The sequence below is a fragment of the Balaenoptera physalus genome (assembly GCF_965194825.1).
Source record: "Balaenoptera physalus genome assembly, chromosome: 17".
NCBI classification, from domain to species: domain Eukaryota; kingdom Metazoa; phylum Chordata; class Mammalia; order Artiodactyla; family Balaenopteridae; genus Balaenoptera; species Balaenoptera physalus.
In genome coordinates, this window is record NC_138895.1 from 6,649,277 (window position 1) to 6,668,956 (window position 19,680).

The 19,680-nt window shown below is 40.2% G+C and overlaps 2 protein-coding genes across 8 annotated transcripts in view; one reads left to right on the forward strand and one right to left on the reverse strand.

Annotated features, from left to right (window-relative positions):
* Window positions 1-17,394, forward strand: part of SDCBP (syndecan binding protein) — a 32,292-nt gene extending 14,898 nt beyond the window's left edge. Inside the window, exons 2-9 of one of the 2 annotated variants that reach the window (XM_082433053.1) lie at window positions 1,792-1,857; window positions 6,252-6,330; window positions 7,444-7,553; window positions 10,425-10,586; window positions 12,351-12,526; window positions 13,909-14,080; window positions 14,851-14,942; window positions 16,268-17,394. In XM_082433053.1, coding sequence (XP_082289179.1) covers window positions 1,807-1,857; window positions 6,252-6,330; window positions 7,444-7,553; window positions 10,425-10,586; window positions 12,351-12,526; window positions 13,909-14,080; window positions 14,851-14,942; window positions 16,268-16,322 — 897 coding nt within the window. In that variant the 5' untranslated portion in view covers window positions 1,792-1,806 and the 3' untranslated portion in view covers window positions 16,323-17,394. The remainder of the gene's footprint in view (window positions 1-1,791; window positions 1,858-6,251; window positions 6,331-7,443; window positions 7,554-10,424; window positions 10,587-12,350; window positions 12,527-13,908; window positions 14,081-14,850; window positions 14,943-16,267) is intronic. The other variant, XM_082433054.1, reaches the window with a different exon arrangement.
* NSMAF (neutral sphingomyelinase activation associated factor) overlaps window positions 16,754-19,680 on the reverse strand; it is a 64,532-nt gene continuing 61,605 nt past the window's right edge. For all 6 annotated transcript variants that reach the window (XM_082433003.1, XM_082433002.1, XM_082433001.1 and 3 more), the window contains 2 exons: window positions 19,521-19,630; window positions 16,754-18,590 (listed from right to left, as the gene is read on the reverse strand). In XM_082433003.1, coding sequence (XP_082289129.1) covers window positions 18,496-18,590; window positions 19,521-19,630 — 205 coding nt within the window. In that variant the 3' untranslated portion in view covers window positions 16,754-18,495. The remainder of the gene's footprint in view (window positions 18,591-19,520; window positions 19,631-19,680) is intronic.

Consider the following 19,680-nt stretch of genomic DNA (forward strand, 5'->3'; position numbering starts at 1 on the left):
GGAATATCATTCAGTCATTAAAAAGGAGTGAAGTACTGGTACCTGCTACAGCATGAATGAACTTTGGAAGCATTATACTAAGTGAAAGAAACTAGACACAAACGGCCACATGTCCTGTGATTCCAAGTTAAATGTCCAGAACAGGCAAATCGAGAGGCAGAAAGTAGATTCATACTTACTGGGAGCTGGAGGGACGGGAGAATGGGTGGGCATGGGGTTTCTCTCTGGGGTGATGGAAATGTTATAATATTAGATGATAGGGACGGTTGCACAACTCAGAATGTACTAAAAACTGTCGAATTGTATACTTTAGAAGAGTGAATTTTGTGGTATGTGAAGTGTGTCAATTTAAAAAAACTGTCATTTAGCATCCAACTAGGAAACAGAAACCATATAGTAATTTGAACAGTGAAAGTTTAGTGTACAGAATTTTTAACAATACCATGATTGAAGAAACAGGGATTGGCCAGTCAGAAGTAAAGAGAACTTTAAAGAATACAGGAAGAGCACATTTAATAAGTGTCTGCTTACCCCAGGGCTGAGATAGAGTGCCCCAGGATCAGCTGTCCTCTTCCTGTGTCGGGATCCGGGCTTTGCTGGAGAGAGTGCAGCCGTCACTCAAAGGACGGTGAAGTTGCTGAGATACCAAACTTACTGGATAAGTCTCCCTTTTGGGTGCTGCACCTTGGAACTCGCTGCAAGCCACAGGAAGGGGTGCTAGGGAAAGCTACTCGTGAGGGGTGCCTTGCTGGTGACCCCGTGCTGGGAACGTGCTCGGCAGAGTATTGGGGACGGTTGGCTGCCGTGCACCGCGGGAGCTGGGTGCTTAGGCCGCTCGGAGCTGGCGCCCGGCTGGAGCCGTACACTGGAGCTTAGAAGAAAACACCCTTCCTCCTGCAGTGTACCGCCAGCTTCCTCTGCTGACAGAGCTCAGCATCTTACCACTTGGCAGAAGAGCAGATAATTAGAGGGCCCATCTCCATTTTCACAGAGCAGCCAATTAGGGGTGGATTTTGATTGGGAGGTAATAAATTGATACGTCAAACCCTGTACCAATTTAGAATACATTCTGTTTTGTTGGGTTTAAAGGAAGTGTTCATCTCAAAACAGCTAAACAAAATTTTGGAGTGTATATCCCTGTAATTCTTTTAGAGAATTTTGTTTTAAATTACTACAAAAAGCAATTCATGGTCACTAAAAATCATTGAACAATATAAGAATGTTTAAAATATAAAAATGTCCCTCTTATCCCTCAGTCCTTTACCATCTATTTCATTCATTTCTCTTAAAGATAGAACTATTGTTAACAGTTGGTGTATATTGTTTTTTACATATACATATTTATGTAATATGTATATATATATATTTTCCTAATAATAGAAGTTTTTTACATAGATAACACGTATGAGCTGCTGTAGATTTTTGTTAGAAGGATGTAATAATACTTGCTCAGTTGCCAAGCCCTTGTGCAAGCTAGGTGAGTCACATAATCGTTCTCTTTGACTTTCTGAACTTCAGAAATGAAGGGACTTTGACTAAGGGAAGTTAAGGGAAGTTTAGGATCTGTAATGGATATAATTTGATCACAGAAGGGAGGGAGAGGTAGTTTGGCAGCCGTTCATCAGCCAGCAGTTTTTAGTATAGCTACACGCTCATATTTTTCCATGTGTTTTGCAAATTAAATGTCTCTTGTGTTAAACATTTATACATGTTTATGTGTATGTTGCTGGCTGCATGTACTGTTTAAATTTCAATAAAATCTGAATCATGGAAATTTTTTTTTTTTTTAAGGAAAATCCTGCAAAAATGTCTCTGTACCCATCTCTTGAAGACCTGAAGGTAGACAAGGTGATTCAGGTATGTTTAAGTCCTTTAAGTACTTTTTTTTTTCCATGTACTCTGCCATACGTTCTGGTTATAGGTGAAGGGAAGCAAGAAACTTAAATAGTAGATGTATTTGTCCGTTTTTACACTTTATAAACTTTTCAATTTTTTCTAAAGTTTTTCTAACTAAAAAGTTAGAAAAGCTAGAGATTCTTCATTTCACTGTGGATTAATGGGTACAGGTTATTATTTCTTTGAAACGGGACTTAAACTCTTCAAAGATAGCTTGGTTTTATAACTAAGGTTTAAATTAAATACATTTTTAAGTTGGTAAAATATACTCCAACTTCTTAGACGTTCATTGTCTTGTTTAAAATTCGTACGTTGTTCTTTTGGGTTTTCAGGTATGACCAGTCTTTAACATAATTGTCTTCTCTGAAGTTAAAAATCATAGAAATAAGGAGGTACATGCTGCTTTAGGAAGAGTAGTAGTGTAAATGCACAATGAAAGTGTAGTGATTTGTTTCTTTTTAAATGTAAGCAGCAGTTTACTTGTTCCTGCTCTAAGTGACTGTATTAGTACAGGTTTTCTAATTTCATTAAGTCAGAAATTTTTGTATTCCTTTATGTAAGTATTAGCTTTGAAGATAGATGCTTCTGCTTAAGAAGAAAGTTTGTGATTGGGATCAATTCTTGCTGTTTTGTAAATTTTTATTTTTCTTTTTAACTAGAGATAATTGTATTTAATGAACCCATCGTGTTTCCAGTTTACTTTCAACTTGTTCTCTCAAAGTCAGAATTTTTTCAGCTGTCATTTGTTCTTCTAATTTGACAAGATAAATTGAACTCCCTGTTATACTTCTTTATTCCTAAAATCTTTTTGATAATGATAAATGTGATGAAATTCTTTCATTTTGAGTTGTTCAGTACTTCAAAGCTTCTTCCCCTAAAGATCATTTTACTTGAGGTCTTGACCTCAGTTTACTCTAAATGAGATTTACTTCTTAACAATTATTTAATGAGCATAAAACGTTTATTAGAAACTTGTGAGAAGAACACAAGAATACAAGTGTTTTTTAGGCAAAATGTTGGCCCTTTTAGGGTGAAAAAAACCCCAGCAAAAATAGTAACAAATGTGTAGCTGAAATTGTTAGCCGTGTAGCAGTGATTGGATAAAAATGGGGGGGGGGGAGATCATGAGCACATGTTTTCCATCATAGCTCCCCTGTGGATGGGTGGTTTGTAAAATCTCTGACATCTGTTCAGCTGCAAAGGCTTTGATGCCGGACTGTTTTAAGTGGACTGTTCAGTCATCTGAAATCTCTGTTTTTTTCTTTGGTATTTTGTCATTGTTTTTCTCATGGTTTTTATTTCCACAAAGTTCATCTGAACAGGCACTTTCTTTTTAAAAAGCTTTTATTTGAAATATTTACCCTTCAAGAATAACAGTTAAGCCATTAATATGATATCAGAGCACTAAGTGATAGGATTTGCAGATGGGTCTGAGAAAATGACTAATTTCCTTTACGTCCCTTTTTGTTAGTTTTTATGGAATTGAACTTTAAATTAACCACAGTAGACTTTGAGCAGAGGTTTCTTATTTTGAAAGCAGCAGAAAGAGAAGGAAACAGTTGATACTGGCAAATGTTGGATTGGAAAATAAAGAGGGCTACAGTCTACATCAGGCTGACCTCTTTAAGGAGAAGCAAATTATATGGGTATTTCCATTAGAAGACTTTTTATGTCCTGAGCAGAAAGCTAGCTGCCTGGAGATGTAACAGCAAGTAAGGAGGGGGACACACGGTTTTTAAATTCTCACTGGATTTAAAAAGATTCCTAACCCAGCCACTACAGTCTGGGGGCTGTTTTTGTCTTATTTTTTTCTTCATTTTCTATGGTAGGTGATACTTGGGTTTTTGTTTTTGAGATGCCTCTGTGAAGGTAGTGTTCATTTTCTCATCTTCTGGCCTTTTATACCACAGCAAAACTAAATTGCAGCCGGGAACTGGCGGTTCGTGTTTTGTAAACTGTTTTGCAGTAACCGTCGGGCTTGTGGCTTTCAGTGTCATACGTGTCAGTGTCATATGTGTCAGTGTCATACGTGTCAGTGTCATACGTGTCAGTGTCACACGTGTCAGTGTCACACGTGTCAGTGTCACACGTGTCAGTGTCATTGTGTTCAGCGTCCCTGAACCTCCCTGTCTGCTCTGAGTCTTTAACGGGAGCCTGTGGTTGCCACACCTGTGCAGAACAAGCTGGTCAGAAACCGTGATTTCATCCGTTTCCTGTCACAGCGAGCAGAGATTGACACGGGTGGCTCCACGAGCGTGGTGGCCCCACATGCTTTCTGTAACGGCAGAAACAACATGCCCTGGCGTGACTGTGCGCTCCGTGGGACACCCCCTGCCTCCAGACACCATCCCCCCCCCACCCTTTTTTTTAAAAATCGTTTGAGATTTCAAGAATGTGTGAAATGATGTGCTACATTTAATGGCTTATAGTCCTTAAGCCCTTATTGTACCATCTTTCTTTTGTTTTTACTACAGAATATATAGTAAGTAAATATATAACTTTGCTTGCAGAGAGCTTTTTATATATGTTCTTACTTCAGTATTCCTTGGATGAGAACAATAGCAGTGAAAGAATAGAAAATAATAGATCAGTGTAAACAAGGATCAACTTTTTAAAATTAGTAAATTCTATTTTTTCAGAGCAGTTTTAGGTTCACAGCAAAATTGAATGGAAGGTAGTTTCCATGCCAGTGACCCCTCCCTATGCACCTCCCCCCGACTCCACCTACACAGCGCATACAGTGCCCGCCTTCCCCACTGCCAGCATCCTCACCACAACGGTGTATTTGTTACAGTTGATTAACCTGCCCTGACACAGTATTGCCACCCCAAGTCCAGAGTTTCACTTGACGTTCACTCTTGAGGTTGTTCACTCTGTTGGTTTGGACAGATGTGTGGTGACATATGGCCACTATTGTAGTGTCATGTAGAATATTTTCACTGCCCTTAGTCCTCTGTGCTCTGTCCATTCCCCCCTCCTTTTCCAGAATGTCCTGTAGTTGGAATCATACAGTATGGAGCCTTTTCAGAGTGGTGTCTTTTGCTTAGTGATGTATGTGCATTTAAGATTCCTCCATGTCTTTTCACGGCAAGCTCATTTCTTTTTAGTGCTGAACAGTATTTTTTTTCTTAGAGATTAGCCAAGAAGCAATCCACTGGCCACTAGCTCCTTTTAGCTGATAGTTGGTGAAAGAATTTTCATAATTCAGCATACTTTGAGTCTGTGGATATATTTAAAATTGTAAAAACTTTCATGCTGTATTTTATTTCAGTTTAGATTGTGACAAATTATGAAACAATAAATATTAAAGAATGACTCAATAACAGGCATATCAGAACATTTACAATCCAGAGAGTGAAGTACCTTCAGTGGTTTTGTAGACTTTCCTTATTTAATTAAGCTTCCATCTCTCCAAGCATCTTTGGGACTACTCTTAGCATTGATTTCAGGGCTAGGTTGATATGTAGGTATAAACTTCATTACTTAATCGACATATCTCTGACTAAGTAAAAAATGATATTAGAGATGGATCTTACAGCTTACTGCCAACCAATGACATGTGTCTATTTTAGAAAGTCACATGTATCTGTAAAGGAAAAAGGAGTTCCTTCAGTGGAATACTTAAAACGACACAGGCTGCAAAGGCAGCCCTGGGAGGAGTTCCTGGCGTGCTTGCGCATGAGTCGTACTGATAAGTGTACGCACTGTCAAAGTTTCCGCAAGTTTGACAGTTATAAATTACATTACTTTGCCGTCATTTTTATGTCAGTGATAAATACAGTATGTGTTTTGCATACTTTGTTATATTTATGTATTTAGTATAACATAATCCCCTCTCATACTTGCTAAAATGTAGATAAAGATTGTTTTAGTGGGATATGCTAAAATGGCAAAATAAATATAAGTAACTTAATAAATATTTAAATTTTAGGTGTTTTTCTGATATATGACGTTTTATATAAATACGGTTAAGCTTTTTTCATATGTAAATAAGATACTTAGACTAATTAGCAAAAGAATAATGAAAATGTAACATGTGTAACCTTCATTTTATAATGCATTTAGAAAATATTAATTTGCAGTAGCACTGAAATATTGATTATATTATATGTAGAATGGTGCTAAGTCAAGTTTTATATGATAGTGTTAAATATTTATAATATGAAATACACTTTTGATTTGTGGATTTTCTTTGAAAAATATATTGCTGAAAGTGTTTGAAATTAAAATTTCTTGAATAAAACTAAAGTGTTTTAGTTTCTTTTTGGAATTACTGGATTTAACTTACAAATTATATAAGAAGTTTAAGTATCTGTATAGCATTGTTGTTAGAATTTTCTTCTTTTCTTTTTCAGGCTCAAACTGCCTTTTCTGCAAACCCTGCCAACCCAGCAATTCTATCTGAAGCTTCTGCTCCCATCTCTCAAGATGGAAGTAGGTTTATACTTTGGGTTCATTCTCCTTGAACAGAGATACTTGTTAAGCCTTCTTTTGCTGAAATAGGGAATCCAAGATTTTTTTTTTTTTTTTTTAACATATACAGCATTAAATGGTGGTTAAAGCTCTAATAGTAAGAAGAAAAAAAATGTTCATTTCAAAAAATAACCCTTTAATCAAGAAACTGAACTGTGAATATGAAGGTGTGTTTTATGACTTAATGAAAATTAAGTTAAATGGAACTCGCTGGCTGAACTGTCCTGTCTTTGCAGGGCTCGGGGGTTGGTAGAGTTGAAATTTCCAACCACCTCCTTTTGAGGGAACTTCCCAAATCCTGGAATCTCTCCCCGGGTTCCATATCCTTCTTCCTGGTCCCTTTTCCTTCTAAGTTTATAGTGATTCAGGACAGAACCCTTAAATAACATGACTTAAGATACAAAAGGAGTGTTAAATGGGTTTTTATGGCCTGTCATCGTATAACATTGTTTCTTTTAGAAAATTCATTTTAAGTCACAAAGCATGTCAAAAAGAGCTTTTGGAAATAGTACCTGACTTTACTACTCAGTTAAATACTGTTAGTATTTAAATGTACTGTTTCCAAGATTTCATTGGTATGTGGTTAACATTCTTAAAATGATATGACACTAAATAAATTTACAAGCTTTCAGTTTGTTTTTTTGTAGTTCAGAAGAATCATTTCATAGCTGTGTTTACTGAATGAATTTAAAAAGTAGCTGACTGGACAGTGTACATTTTGGTCAGTTGTTCTTAAGTGGAGAATCAGTGGTATGTTTACAAAATTCCTAATCAAATAGGTTTAAGAAAAAGGAAAGGCAAGGCAATTTGGAAAAATTATTTCTACTCTTGAGTATTGTGAAATCTGAGGTTTCAGTTCAAATGTCTTATTTTACTTTCATCTTTAACTTTTTCTGTACTTTCCATTTCTAATTGTCATTACAGAGAGAGTGTGATTTTCCAAATTGCTAATTTAAATCCATCTTAGATTTTATAAGTTAAATGTAATTTTTTAACACAAGTAAAAGTCCATAATAACAGTTTTTGAATAGTCTACCAATGTTTTTTCTTTATTCATTTATTCGTTTGTATTAGATCTCTATCCTAAACTGTATCCGGAGCTCTCTCAGTACATGGGCCTGAGTTTAAATGAAGAAGAAATACATGCAAATATGGCCATGGTCCCTGGAGCACCAAGTCAGGGGGTATGTATAGTGTGATTTTGAATTATATAAAATCATACTTTACACATAGATATAAGCTAACTCGTCTTTGTGGCTAACTCACAGATTTATAACTTCAGCATTGACGTCTTCTCAGGAATTTTAGATTGCCTTCTGGGTATCACTTTTTATGTAGTCTACTTATGTGCTGTGACCGCTTTTCTAATTTATTAGGAGTTTAAAGACTCAGATGCCTCTGACTGGTCCATTCTCCTTCATCTTCTGCATTTGGTCAGTTAAAGACCTAGTGATTCTGTTTCTACTGTGTTTCTTCTATTCATGTAATCCATTCCAGTCCTGGTATAACCCTATTCAGGGTTTCTATACTTGTAACCTAGATTATTATAGTAGTCTCTGACTTTTCCTCTAGTAACTTCTTATATCAAACAGTACTAGGCTGCTGCTAGACTCATCATTCTGAAGTATAGGTCTGTCATACCTTCTTTTTGCTCATAATCTTCTAACATTAAGTCTAAAGCTCCTTGTAATTAGACACCAAATTCTCAGCTTAAATACAGTGTATCTCAGTCTTTTGGTAAGATTATTGCGATAAGACCATAGTACTTTATAGCACTTGCATAATTATAGGTAAATGCTTAACTTCGTGAAGATGGGGTCCATGTCTGTGTTGTTGCCGTGACCCCAGTGCTTAACACAGAACCTGGCTTTTATTTATTCACCAAATATTTATTAAAAACTTACTTACATCAGTCAGGACAGTTGAGACAATAGAAACCACACTAGATTTTTCAACAGAGATAACTTAAGAAATCAGACAGGTTGAAGAATTTAAAAAAGCAAAAGTGGAACACAGATGTAATTGCAGAAAGTAGCTGCTTCTCCTAGGCCTGGGGCTACACAGGGTGGAGGTTGGACTTATCAGAGCTGACGAGCATGGTGGAAGAGCCCCGTGACCTGGGCCTCGGACCTCGGAGGGGGGGACCCTGGCTGTGGGTACTGGTGCCTCTGAGGGGTTGTACCAGGGAGGCTGGTCCTGGGAGTGTCAGTAAAACCTGGAGAGTGGAATCAACTGCTGTCAGCAGCGTTAAGGGCGGCTAGACCCAGGCAGTGCTGCCAGGAGCAGGGGCAGGCAGGAGGGACGAGACACTTGCCCTCTTGCACGTGTGCTGGGTGCTAACCAGAAACCCCTGACGGAGGAGTATCATTTGCGCGGTCAGGCCCCAGCCTCACCAGCTCGGGTGGGTGTGGAGCTGACAGTAGCTTATACCTGGTGCTGCCCGCTCCTCTGACCATTCAGTATATCCACACGCTTCCTTATAGTTTCCCCTTAAAAGATGCAGTTCTTCCTAAGATTGAGGTTCAGCAAATATTTTCTATTAAGGGAACCATGGTAAGTGTTTTAGGCTTTGCTAGCCACATATGTCAGTACAGACAGAGAACTCGAAGGCCTTCAGGTAGACGTGAACTTGGCAGACCTGAGAGACGAGGCCTAGGTGATGGGCAGACAAGGCAGAACATGGTAGCAGATGGCATTGGAGAGGTAGTCAGGGCCAGGTGTCTGCAGCCTCGTAGACCGTGGTAAGGGATTGTGGGAGTGACATAATCTGATTTATTTAAAAAAGGTTTCTGTGCTTGCTGTGTGGCGAATGAATAGAGGGCAAGATGGAAGCAGGGAGACTATCTGGAAGGTTATTGTAGCTGCCCTTGGCAGGAGGGGGCAGAGGTCACGTGGTGTTGATCATGCGGTCTTAGTAAGAACACTAAGCAAGTGCTTAACAAAACTTGCTGGAAAGAATGAAGATTTCTTTTCCAAAAGTAAAGCTGCTCCTTTTTTTGTCCTATATTCCAGCTAAACTAAATAATTCATTTGCTTAAGTTTTTCTTTTTCTATCCTGTTACCTAATTTTCCTGTGCTCTTATAGCTGTAATCATTGACTTTTTGTAATTCTTCAAAAGTTATGTTTTCTGGTATTGTGTTCTAATTTGTAGTATAGCTCTGTGTGTGTGTTACTCCGATAGACCATCAACTTTAGAATATGGGATCGTAATTACCGTGAATTCTGAACGAAAGAATTTGCAGTCTGTGGTATGTGTGTAACTGAGGTTCCTCTTTCCCTGTCGTTGCTGCTCTGAGCATCTCAATTATTAGGTAGATCAGAGCTTTTTATGACAGATTCCAGTTAAGAAGCCTTGGGAATAAATAAGCTCTTCCCTCACTGTCTCTGGTAGAGGAAAGGGTCCACTTAAAACAATAAACCGATTTTGGTCAAGAAAACTTGAAAAAAATGAGGAACTTGAAACAGTGGTACCTGACAGAGTCCCTAGTATAGCTATTCTAGGGCAGTTTGGTGTGTCTGTACAGTTGGTTAATCCATAGATGTTTATCACTGGGGACGAGAAATACCATTTGACTGTCTTGTGTGTGTCAGCACTTGTATAACATGCACTTTTAATCCTCCCAGTGGAGCTGTAAGTTTTCCCCTTTTATAGAAACTCTGAAAGCATAAGTAGATTGTTGAAGATCAGGCCATATAAAAGAACCCTCTGGAAAATGCTGAGTGAATTTCAAAAGTATGATATGGCCTTTATAACGTTCAAGGATAATATGTTTGAGTTGAAGACAAGCCAAAGTACACGTGAAATAAATGCCAGTGAATGCATGAGGCAGCAGACAGAGTCTCTTGGAGACATATATGTGGGAATAAGTTACCTGAAGAATTAGTTTAAAAAAAAAAAGTCATTTTTGCAAAAAATCAAATTTTATCTGAAGGAAATAATTTTCAGATTATATTTTGGGAAACCACCACTGAATATATTCAAGTAAATTATCATTTTAGATTTCTTCAGGGAGACTGTTTCTAAATATTGACAGGTTGTGTATGTTTCTGCCAGCAGTTGGTAGCAAGAGCTTCCAGTATGAACTATATGGTGGCTCCTGTAACTGGTAATGATACTGGAATCCGCAGAGCAGAAATTAAGCAAGGGATTCGCGAAGTCATTTTGTGTAAGGATCAAGATGGAAAAATTGGGCTCAGGCTTAAATCCATAGATAATGTAAGTATTTTTTACTATTTATTTGAATTTGTCTAAATAGCTATTAAGTGATCAACGTTAGAATAATTTAAAATGTAGATGCTTTAATTTTAATGGTGCTCTGTGATCGAGAATATTTTAAACCTGACTTTGCACTTGGAGATGCCGCCCTGCTCTGAAGAGGTGGAGTTGGGACTTCCAGCCAGTACCTTGAATGGAATTTTTTTTTCTTTTTTGAGTCCTTTTCTTAGATAAAGTTTACTAGTCTGTGTGTAAACATAACATAGTTTATCCAAGTAGAATTCTGGCATTGAAATAGGGCAACACATGTGGAAGTTAAGGGAAGACTGACCAGTGAGAATCAGTGGTCTTATGATGTGTGTTTTTAAACTAAATGAAGATCATATAACTTGTTGTAATGTGGTTTTACAGGTTTGTTATTTCCATCCTTCAGTTTGGGTTTAATGAGGCATTTTCTAGGCAACAGTGACTTTCAAAAGTACTCTAGAGCTACTTTTGCCTCTCACCTTACCAGATTGAAGAAATTAAACCCGGTTACTCCGAGGAAGCATTTAGGAATGTTGAGGATGTGTGCTGAGTCTTTACCCCGATTTGTGGGTTTATGCATTATTTATTGGATTCCTTTTCAGTCTTCGGTCTTGTTAGCTCAGTGTGACCACCTTTGCACATAGAAAAGGATGGTGTGGCCCATGGTGGAAGGTGGCTGAGGGCATTGTGTCTGTCTTTGCACACTCGTGGCTTGTGCAAGACACATGAGCGTGCTGCTCTGGGAAGCTCGGACTTCTCTGCTCTCCCTTCCTGTGTGGTGAATCGAGTACAGTGCTGCCCCTTCCTCTGTCCTAAGGAAGGAGCCCACACTCGTCACAGCCTGGCCCCCACAGCACTTACCCTTGCAGTGGGCTTGTCCACGTGGCTGAAGCTCGCTGGTCCAGCCACTTTGCTGGGTGCCGCCTAGTTTTCAGGCACTGCCCTGAAGTCTAAGACATGCGACATCATGTCTGACCCAGCTTAAGATGGGAGAAAGGATCTAGCCTTATAAATGCTTTCGTATTGATATTTTACCATGCTTCCTTTTCCTTTATGCTTACTTATTTATGTTGTGCTCAACATCTGAGATTGAGAGTTTACATAAGTAAAAATATCCCTGTGGGTTTAGTTCTCAGTTAATTGTACTTGAGTTTTCTGTATTTACTTCATAGTAGATTCTTTTAAGAACTGGAATGGTATTGAATGTGCCCACCTTTTTAGGCTGTTAAATCTAATCGTAGTGATTATGCATAATTTAGCAAGTGGGTAAAGGAGTTCAGCTCAAAAGGTAGAGTTCTGACCTTAGACTATCATTTTTTAAACTGTAAGAGAAATCACACAACTTCTAACACTTTACTCCCTTTCCCCCTAAATAATGATCAGGTGCTAATACCTGTTTGGTATTCTATCAAACTCATAGATGCTTACATTTATTATAGTAATAATCTGACTTTCTTTTCCTTAGTCTTTTTATTCCAAGATGGAGGGGGGGTGATGGAGGTTGGTCGGGGGTCATGATTTGAGGTAGAACTTACCACTGAGAGCTCACTTTCTTGCCTATTTCTTAGGGTACGGCCGTGATGAAATTTTCGATTTCTTTCTTGGGGATGGTGACACGTTCTTATGTAACTTTTGGTTTGTTTTAAGAGGGTGGATTCCTAACCAGTTGGTTCCCGATTTTCCAGCATTTTTGAGCATGTGACGGCGGTGAATGACGGTGATTTTCTTGTTCTCTAGGGTGTATTTGTTCAGCTGGTCCAGGCAAATTCTCCATCCTCGTTGGTCGGCCTGCGATTCGGGGACCAGGTGCTCCAGATCAACGGGGAGAACTGTGCCGGCTGGAGCTCCGACCGAGCACACAAGGTGCTCAAACAGGCTTTTGGAGAGAAGATTACTATGACCATTCGTGACAGGTGAGCTGACCAAACAGTTCACGGGGAAACTCAAGACGAGTTTTCCTTTTCTTGTGCTTTTAAGATTCTGTGAATGTAATATTTTGTTGGAGAAAATGATCAAGTGTTACTGATTAGCCTTATACTCTTGCAGTTGTGCGGTGCAGATTTTTCTTACATAGTTTGACTTTTTAAAAATGGCATTCTGGTTTAGCATACACCTTATTTCAGAGCTTATAGAAATTGGTCCTCTAAGAAGTTACTTTCCTTTCGTAATCTGTTTCTCTGGAAAATAGAGAAGGCTGGAAAGGAAACTAAGCAGCAGGCGTCTCAGCCTTGCTTTCCGGTCTCCTGCTCAGGGTCGACGCGTGGCGCGGGCCCTGCAGCGCTCCGCGGGGCCTGCAGCTTCAGAAAACCCAGCCTGGCCTTCTGGGTGGGTGAGGCTGTAGTTGTCAGGTGGGAGGATGGAACGCTCTCTTTAGCTTGTTTATTGATAATGGAAACATTCAGCACATGTACTGCGGGCCTCCTTCCTGGCCACATGGGTGTTGAGGGCAGACCTGTATCCCATTGTTAGCTTTGGGGTTTTTATTCGTCTTAGTTAAACTTGTTTTATCTACCTGTGTGTTTCCATTTCTCACACATGGTAGGTGTTGAGTAAACGTGTTGTAGACGAATGCCACTTTTGTTTTACATCTAAGGAAAATTTCAAAAAGTAACTTGGACTAACACGAAGACAAGACTGTTGTGAAGTTTATAACATGCAGTTCGTATTTTGTCATGAAACCTGTGCAGTCACGTGGCAGCAGAGTCGCAGAGTGGGCAGGTGCAGCTGGCGGGCGGCGCACGCAAGCCGACGGCCGCCTTTCTGAAGCTCCTTTTCTTCTAGGGGGCTGGGGAGCTTCCGTCTCACTGCTTCTGTGGTTCCTCTAAATCAGAGCAAAAATATCTTGTATAAAGTTTTCAAAATCAAGATGTGAGAAATATTTTAAAGGTTCTAAATAAAATAAGTATTTCCTAAGAAAAATTAAGCTCCAGGAAATACTAAGAAGTTAAAAAAGATAAAAATTGATTTTTAAGATTTTTGCTCAAACCTATCTTCATGTTAAATTACAGTGAGGGCTGTAATTTCAAGGAAGGAGCATATTGATAAACTGCATGAACCGTTGAGTCTTTGATGCTTATGAGAAGGAAACGGTAAGTTAGGCAAACCATGATGGAGAGCATTTCTTAAAAAGTCATCTTTTGCACTAAGATGTACAAAATCCGTGCCATACATACTAAGTAGCTCTTATCGGAAACAGTGAGTTTATTGTAACCAAGTATCCAGTATGTCAGAATGGAAATCCATGAAAATGCTTACTTTGGAATTAAAGTTTTAATTGAAGCCATTATGTTTACAGGCCCTTTGAACGGACAATTACCATGCATAAGGACAGTACTGGACATGTTGGCTTTGTCTTTAAAAATGGGAAAATCACATCCATAGTGAAAGACAGTTCTGCAGCTAGAAACGGTCTTCTCACGGAACACAGCATCTGTGAGGTCAACGGACAGAATGTCATTGGACTGAAGGTCAGGAGCAGAACTTCGGACTCACTCTGCTGCAGTTTTATTTTAGCAAACAGCATCTTTTTCATTTGTCTATTTCACTGGTGCTGTTATTGACCAAAATGTAGAAATGCAGTGGGGTCCTGGGCTCTGGCTGTGCTCTGTGCTGGCCGTGCTCTCAGGCTGGGGCTCCCACCTGGAATTGTGGCTTCTGTAGCGGGGAGGCTAGGCTAGATCTCTGAAGTCCCTCGACTAGAACTGTGGAGACCTGAGCATTGAAGATTTTGAGGACACTCTGGATGAATGATTGCTTTTTTCAATCCAGGAGTTGTAGGAAATGAGTGATAGCTTACGTTCAGATTAGTACTTCATTCTTATGGTTTATTCCCTCCACATATTCCTAAATAGAACTATTTTGAGGTCTAAAGGTTTTCATTAAGACCTGCTCGTTTCATTAAACCTGGGTTAAGAATACACAGTTAGCCGAGGGGCTGTGGTAATATTGTGTATGGGGACAATGATTTAATCGTAAGTAATGAAAAGAATGATTTGTTGGCTAATATTTTCAACTCAGTTTACTTAACAGTTTTGTTACCACTGATGAAATTGTGATTCTGTTGAATTAAAACTTGGTGAAGAAACTAGAAAAACTATAAATACCAAGGGTCAGGATTTTAGAGACATTAATTAGCAAAACCTGAAAGGATATATTTTTTTTTATCAAGAATAACTTAGTTTTATATGTATTTAATAAAGCCTCAGTAGAATTAATTTTCATTGTGTGTTTTCAACAGGACTGTCAGATTGCAGACATACTGTCAACAGCTGGGAATGTAGTTACTATTACAATCATGCCTGCTTTTATATTTGAACATATTATTAAACGGTAAGTAGACAAATTCTTCAACCTGATGCTATGTTCATGTGACTTCATAGAAGCACTATGCTTCTTGTAATTCTCAAACCTTTGGGTTTTTTACCTTACCTAACATGACATTGGCATTATCTAGAAATTTGAAGTGAATTATTTAAATCAGAGGAGTTGGTTGTAAGGATGACCCTCACAAATTCCCAAGTACGGGATAAAATCCCCTTCCTAAATTTGGATGTTTCCTAGTAGAAGAAGGGACACAGCAGAGGTGGGCAGGCTCTCATCTCAGTTTTCTGTGAAATCGTAGTTGTGGTCTGCCTGCAGCTCCTCCGCTCAGTAGACACCTACTTGCGGTTCACGAAGAATTCTTGCATGTGGGGTGTTGGAGGAACAGTCTTTTTTTTTTTTTTTGGCTACGTTGGGTCTTTGTTGCTGCACGCGGGCTTTCTCTAGTTGCGGCGAGCGGGGGCTATGCTTCATCGTGGTGCGTGGGCTTCTCATTGCGGTGGCTTCTCTTGTCGCGGAGCATGGGCTTCAGTAGTTGTGGCTCACGGGCTCAGTAGTTGTGGCACATGGCCTTAGTTGCATGTGGGATCTTCCCGGACCAGGGCTCAAACCCGTGTCCCTGCACTGGCAGGCGGATTCTTAACCACTGCACCACCAGGGCAGCCCTGGGGGAACAGTCTTGATTCCCGGGAGCATCTCAGGAGGCGGCAGAGCGTGTGGGGTGTGCTGTCCATCCTCAGGAACGGGGACTGGACAGCTGAGGAGGGAGAACAGAGGGGGCGGCCAGGGCTGTCTGCCCAGCAGCTTTTACACCCTGGCTTGGCTAAGCCAGCGTAGAATTCTTCTTTCAGAATCTACCTTGCATGTGGAAATAGAATTTAAAATACTAAAAACATACCACCTGTAATGAAGTTGGTTTCAGCGTCTGGGTAGAATGCAGCTAGCCGCTCTTGGGGTCTTGGCGGGGAGAGTTGTCAGGACTGACCCTGCAAGAGCTCGCTTTTCTTAAATCAGTAATAGCTCCCGCCCACTTCCCGCCAACAATAGTGGCATTGTCGTTTTCTGTCTTTCTTTTTAACCATCCAGCTTTAATATACAAAGATACAGGGACTTTTCTGTATCTTATCTAACTTTACTAGCCAGGATGCAGATAGCTTTTCACACTGGGTATTTTGCAAACAAACAACTAGATTACCTGAGACCCTCAGATCTGAACTCATTAAAAAAAAAAAACCTTCCCCCGCATTCCCACTTGATGCTGACGGTGCCGAGTTTGGATTGGAGTTTTCTGGGAACCCAAACCTCAGTATTTAATAAAAGCGACTCTCTTGTAGGATGGCACCAAGCATTATGAAGAGCTTGATGGATCACACCATTCCTGAGGTTTAGAAGTCACGGCACAGTGGAAACTTCACTGAAGTTCTCCCGTTTACGTCTCCAGCAACTTACCTTTGTATTATGCACATGAAGCTTTCTAGGAGCCAGCAAGCATATGTTGCATGAGGACCTTCCTGTCTTACAGTAGGGCTGGGAATCTTACTGTTCGATCTGATATCTTGTTCAGACTTCAAGATAGTTGTAGCCTTATCCTGATTCTACAGTTGAAAGACTTACTTTCATAGACTAGTGTCTTCACTGGAAACCAGATGCTTTTACACCCGTGTCATTAGGATTGACTGACAGAGGCTCTGCTTTGTTGGAGCCGGTCACCTTCAGTCCTGGGTATCAGGTAGTGCTGTTCATATCACTTTAGTTCTATGGTATATGTGCATTTTTACTGTTACCATAGTACATTCAGAATGATTACTTTTTTCTTTCAGTTCTGTTTGTATAAAACACCGATTCAGTAACACTGGTTTCATTCCGTGTAAGCATTATTATACAGTGTACGTAGGCTGCAAGGGACTGACTGTATTGACCATCATTACGTTTTAACTACCTTTACTTCATATGCTTGGACTGTCGCCTTAACAATGTTAAGCATCTAGAATAGAAGCCAAACTATTGCTGCCTTTCTAAAACCCCAAATGCAGTTCTCTGTTAAATTGAAACGGACACTAGCCAGAGCAGTGTAACGGTACATACAGCTGCTTAGTTGCATTTGAGATTTTCTAGTCCTTGTGTAATGGAAACTCTTCCTCTAAAAGTTACTGGTATCACTTTCTGAGAAATGAATCATTATATATTTAATGTAAAAATTCTTGTACTAAATAGGATAAACTTTGACTTCTTTTTCATGTGTAGATTAAGTGGGATAATACCTGGTTTTGGCACTTACATGTAACCTAGCTGCTTTGGGACGTCTTAGAATGCTATCCTGTTAATTTGTTCCATTTCCTGACCCCTCCCTGCAAACAGAATGACAGTGACACATCATCCTGATTTGTTTTTCCTTCTCTTTGGTTTATGCCTATTCTATTTTAATTAAAAATGTATAAATAAAGTTAGATTTTAGTCTGTCTGTTATTGCATCATTGGAAACATGAGGCCTGTGGGAGAGAGTCATCTCCCAGAGCAGCCGACACCCGGGGGCCTGAGTGTCGGGAGAAGCGCTTCCAGCTGGGAAGCCCAGACACTAAGGCTGAGCCGCAAGACCTCACCAAGCCTATTGATTCCCCGGAGGCACCCAGGCCGAGTCACATTAACATTCACGATACACCAGGGTTTTTCAACAGTGTAGAAGATCTTACATCGCATCCTTTCTGTGGTTCAGAGGTTGTCAGTGCTGCTGCTTCACAGCTTACTTACCTCCTGTGAAATTCAGAAAAGCCACGCAAGGCACGTTTCTCAGTTTTGACTCTCCCTCGTTCTCTGGACTTCGGTCTGAAGACAGTTCCAGAAGCACAGGATGATGGTCACGATGCTCGGTATGGTTTTCTAGAAGGATCAGTACTCGAAGGACCCAGTACTTTGTTAATAAATCATTTAAATGAGAAAATGGAAACTGCTTTCATTACAGAAAAATATTTTTAATGTCTTAGAAAAGATGAGCATTTAATAGCTATAACAAAATGAACCGTTCCCATACACAGTAAACTGTTACAAGAACTGCTAATCCTTGCCCAGGTTCTTAGAATCTGGGGCCAGTCGGTTATAGAAAGCAACCACTCCATGGAGACACACATCCCAAAACCCAGTGGGCAGCAGTTGTGTCGATGAGGAAGACATAATAGAGTGACTCGGCAGCAGAGAATACTCACATTTTCTTGGAAAGTCCTTAAATTGTTCGGTGCTTTTGGGAAGTTTCCCCAGCTGGTTTAGTATCTCTTAGCTGCGCTCTTTGCCACCCAAACTTGTCTTCTGACCATCGTCATCCTGGGATGACCACCTGCCTTACAAATGTTAACGTTCTTCTCCCCAAGTACTGCCACATCTTCATCTGCCTTAGAGGATGACAACTAATAGCTTTCAGTGAAGTCACCATGATTTAGAAAGTTTAAAACCACAAATTTCTCATGTGGTAAGACTTCTAATTACTATAATTGCACATTCAGCAGTTCATTTAAAAGTTTGGTTTAAAAATGCATTACACAGAGTGCAATAATATTCGAGGAAAAGGCACTTAACACTGCAATTTCCAGAACATAATCTGTCTGTCTTCCCCTCCCGTGATGACACGGCTGCACTGTTCGTTCATCCACATACACGTCACAGCACCTGCGGGAAGAGATGTGTGCTTAGGGGGTGAGCGGACCAGGAGGTACCACGTGGTCTCGTCCTGTAACACAATCTTTGCAGGAACTCAGAATAACTACTCAGTACAGGGAACTAGGGAGAATAAGAAACTATTTGAAGGTAAAGCTAAAGCAACTGGAAATTGCAGAACAGAATACAAATATCATATACACCTGTGACAAAAGTCAGGCAGCAGATGAGGAAGCAGGGAATTGGTGTGAGTTTGCCAGTTTACTTCCATTTCTATCAGGAGTCAAAGTGTTATTTAAAGCTCGTGAGCTGGGGAAGAAAGGCACAGACAAGTCACTTTAATGTATAATGTTACGAAGAAATAACCACACACAACAGTGACAGAGGGAAGAGAGTGAAGGTGGGCAGTCAGTAGATACTTAGAACCATAGCCATTACAAGAATTAACCATAATCCTCCAAGTGCTCGAGAGGAGGAGAGGAAGACGTGCAAATGTGAGCAGATTGAGAAACCAACGGGCACGAGGACGCATGCAGCAGCGCACCCTTCAGTGACATGAGACACCTCCAGAAACCCAGCTGCAGAGCCCTCCCAGGAGGAGGCGGGAGGGGGGTCTGGGGGAGGAAGGCTTCGTGTCCACTGTAATTCATTACTTTCGTACTGTTTCCATTACTTTTGTATTGTTTCTGTCTACCGTGTGCATGTATTAAAAGCACATACAGCTTTTACTTGGCTTTTAATTCTCCATGTGGAAGTTAAAAACTTCCATTCTGGAGTCGAATGTCTCTCAACCCAAGAGATGCAGATGGCCTGGCCAGCCAGGATCTGGAGGGGAACGTCCCCGGCACAGAGCACACACGGGGAGTTTTCTGCTTGAGAAGGGCACGTCCGCTGGTGGGAAAAGCAGGTTTGGTGGAGGCAGGTCAGCGGCAGACAGCTTACCTGTGTGGCCCTGGATTCTCTCCCTGATCTTCCCCCCAAGGAGGTCCCAGACAAGCAGCTCACCGGACTGACTCCCGGATAAAACAGAATTTCCGTCCCAGAGAAAGCACCTGCAAGAAGGATTCAGAAATCATCCTTTCATCGTTGGTCATGAAGGAAG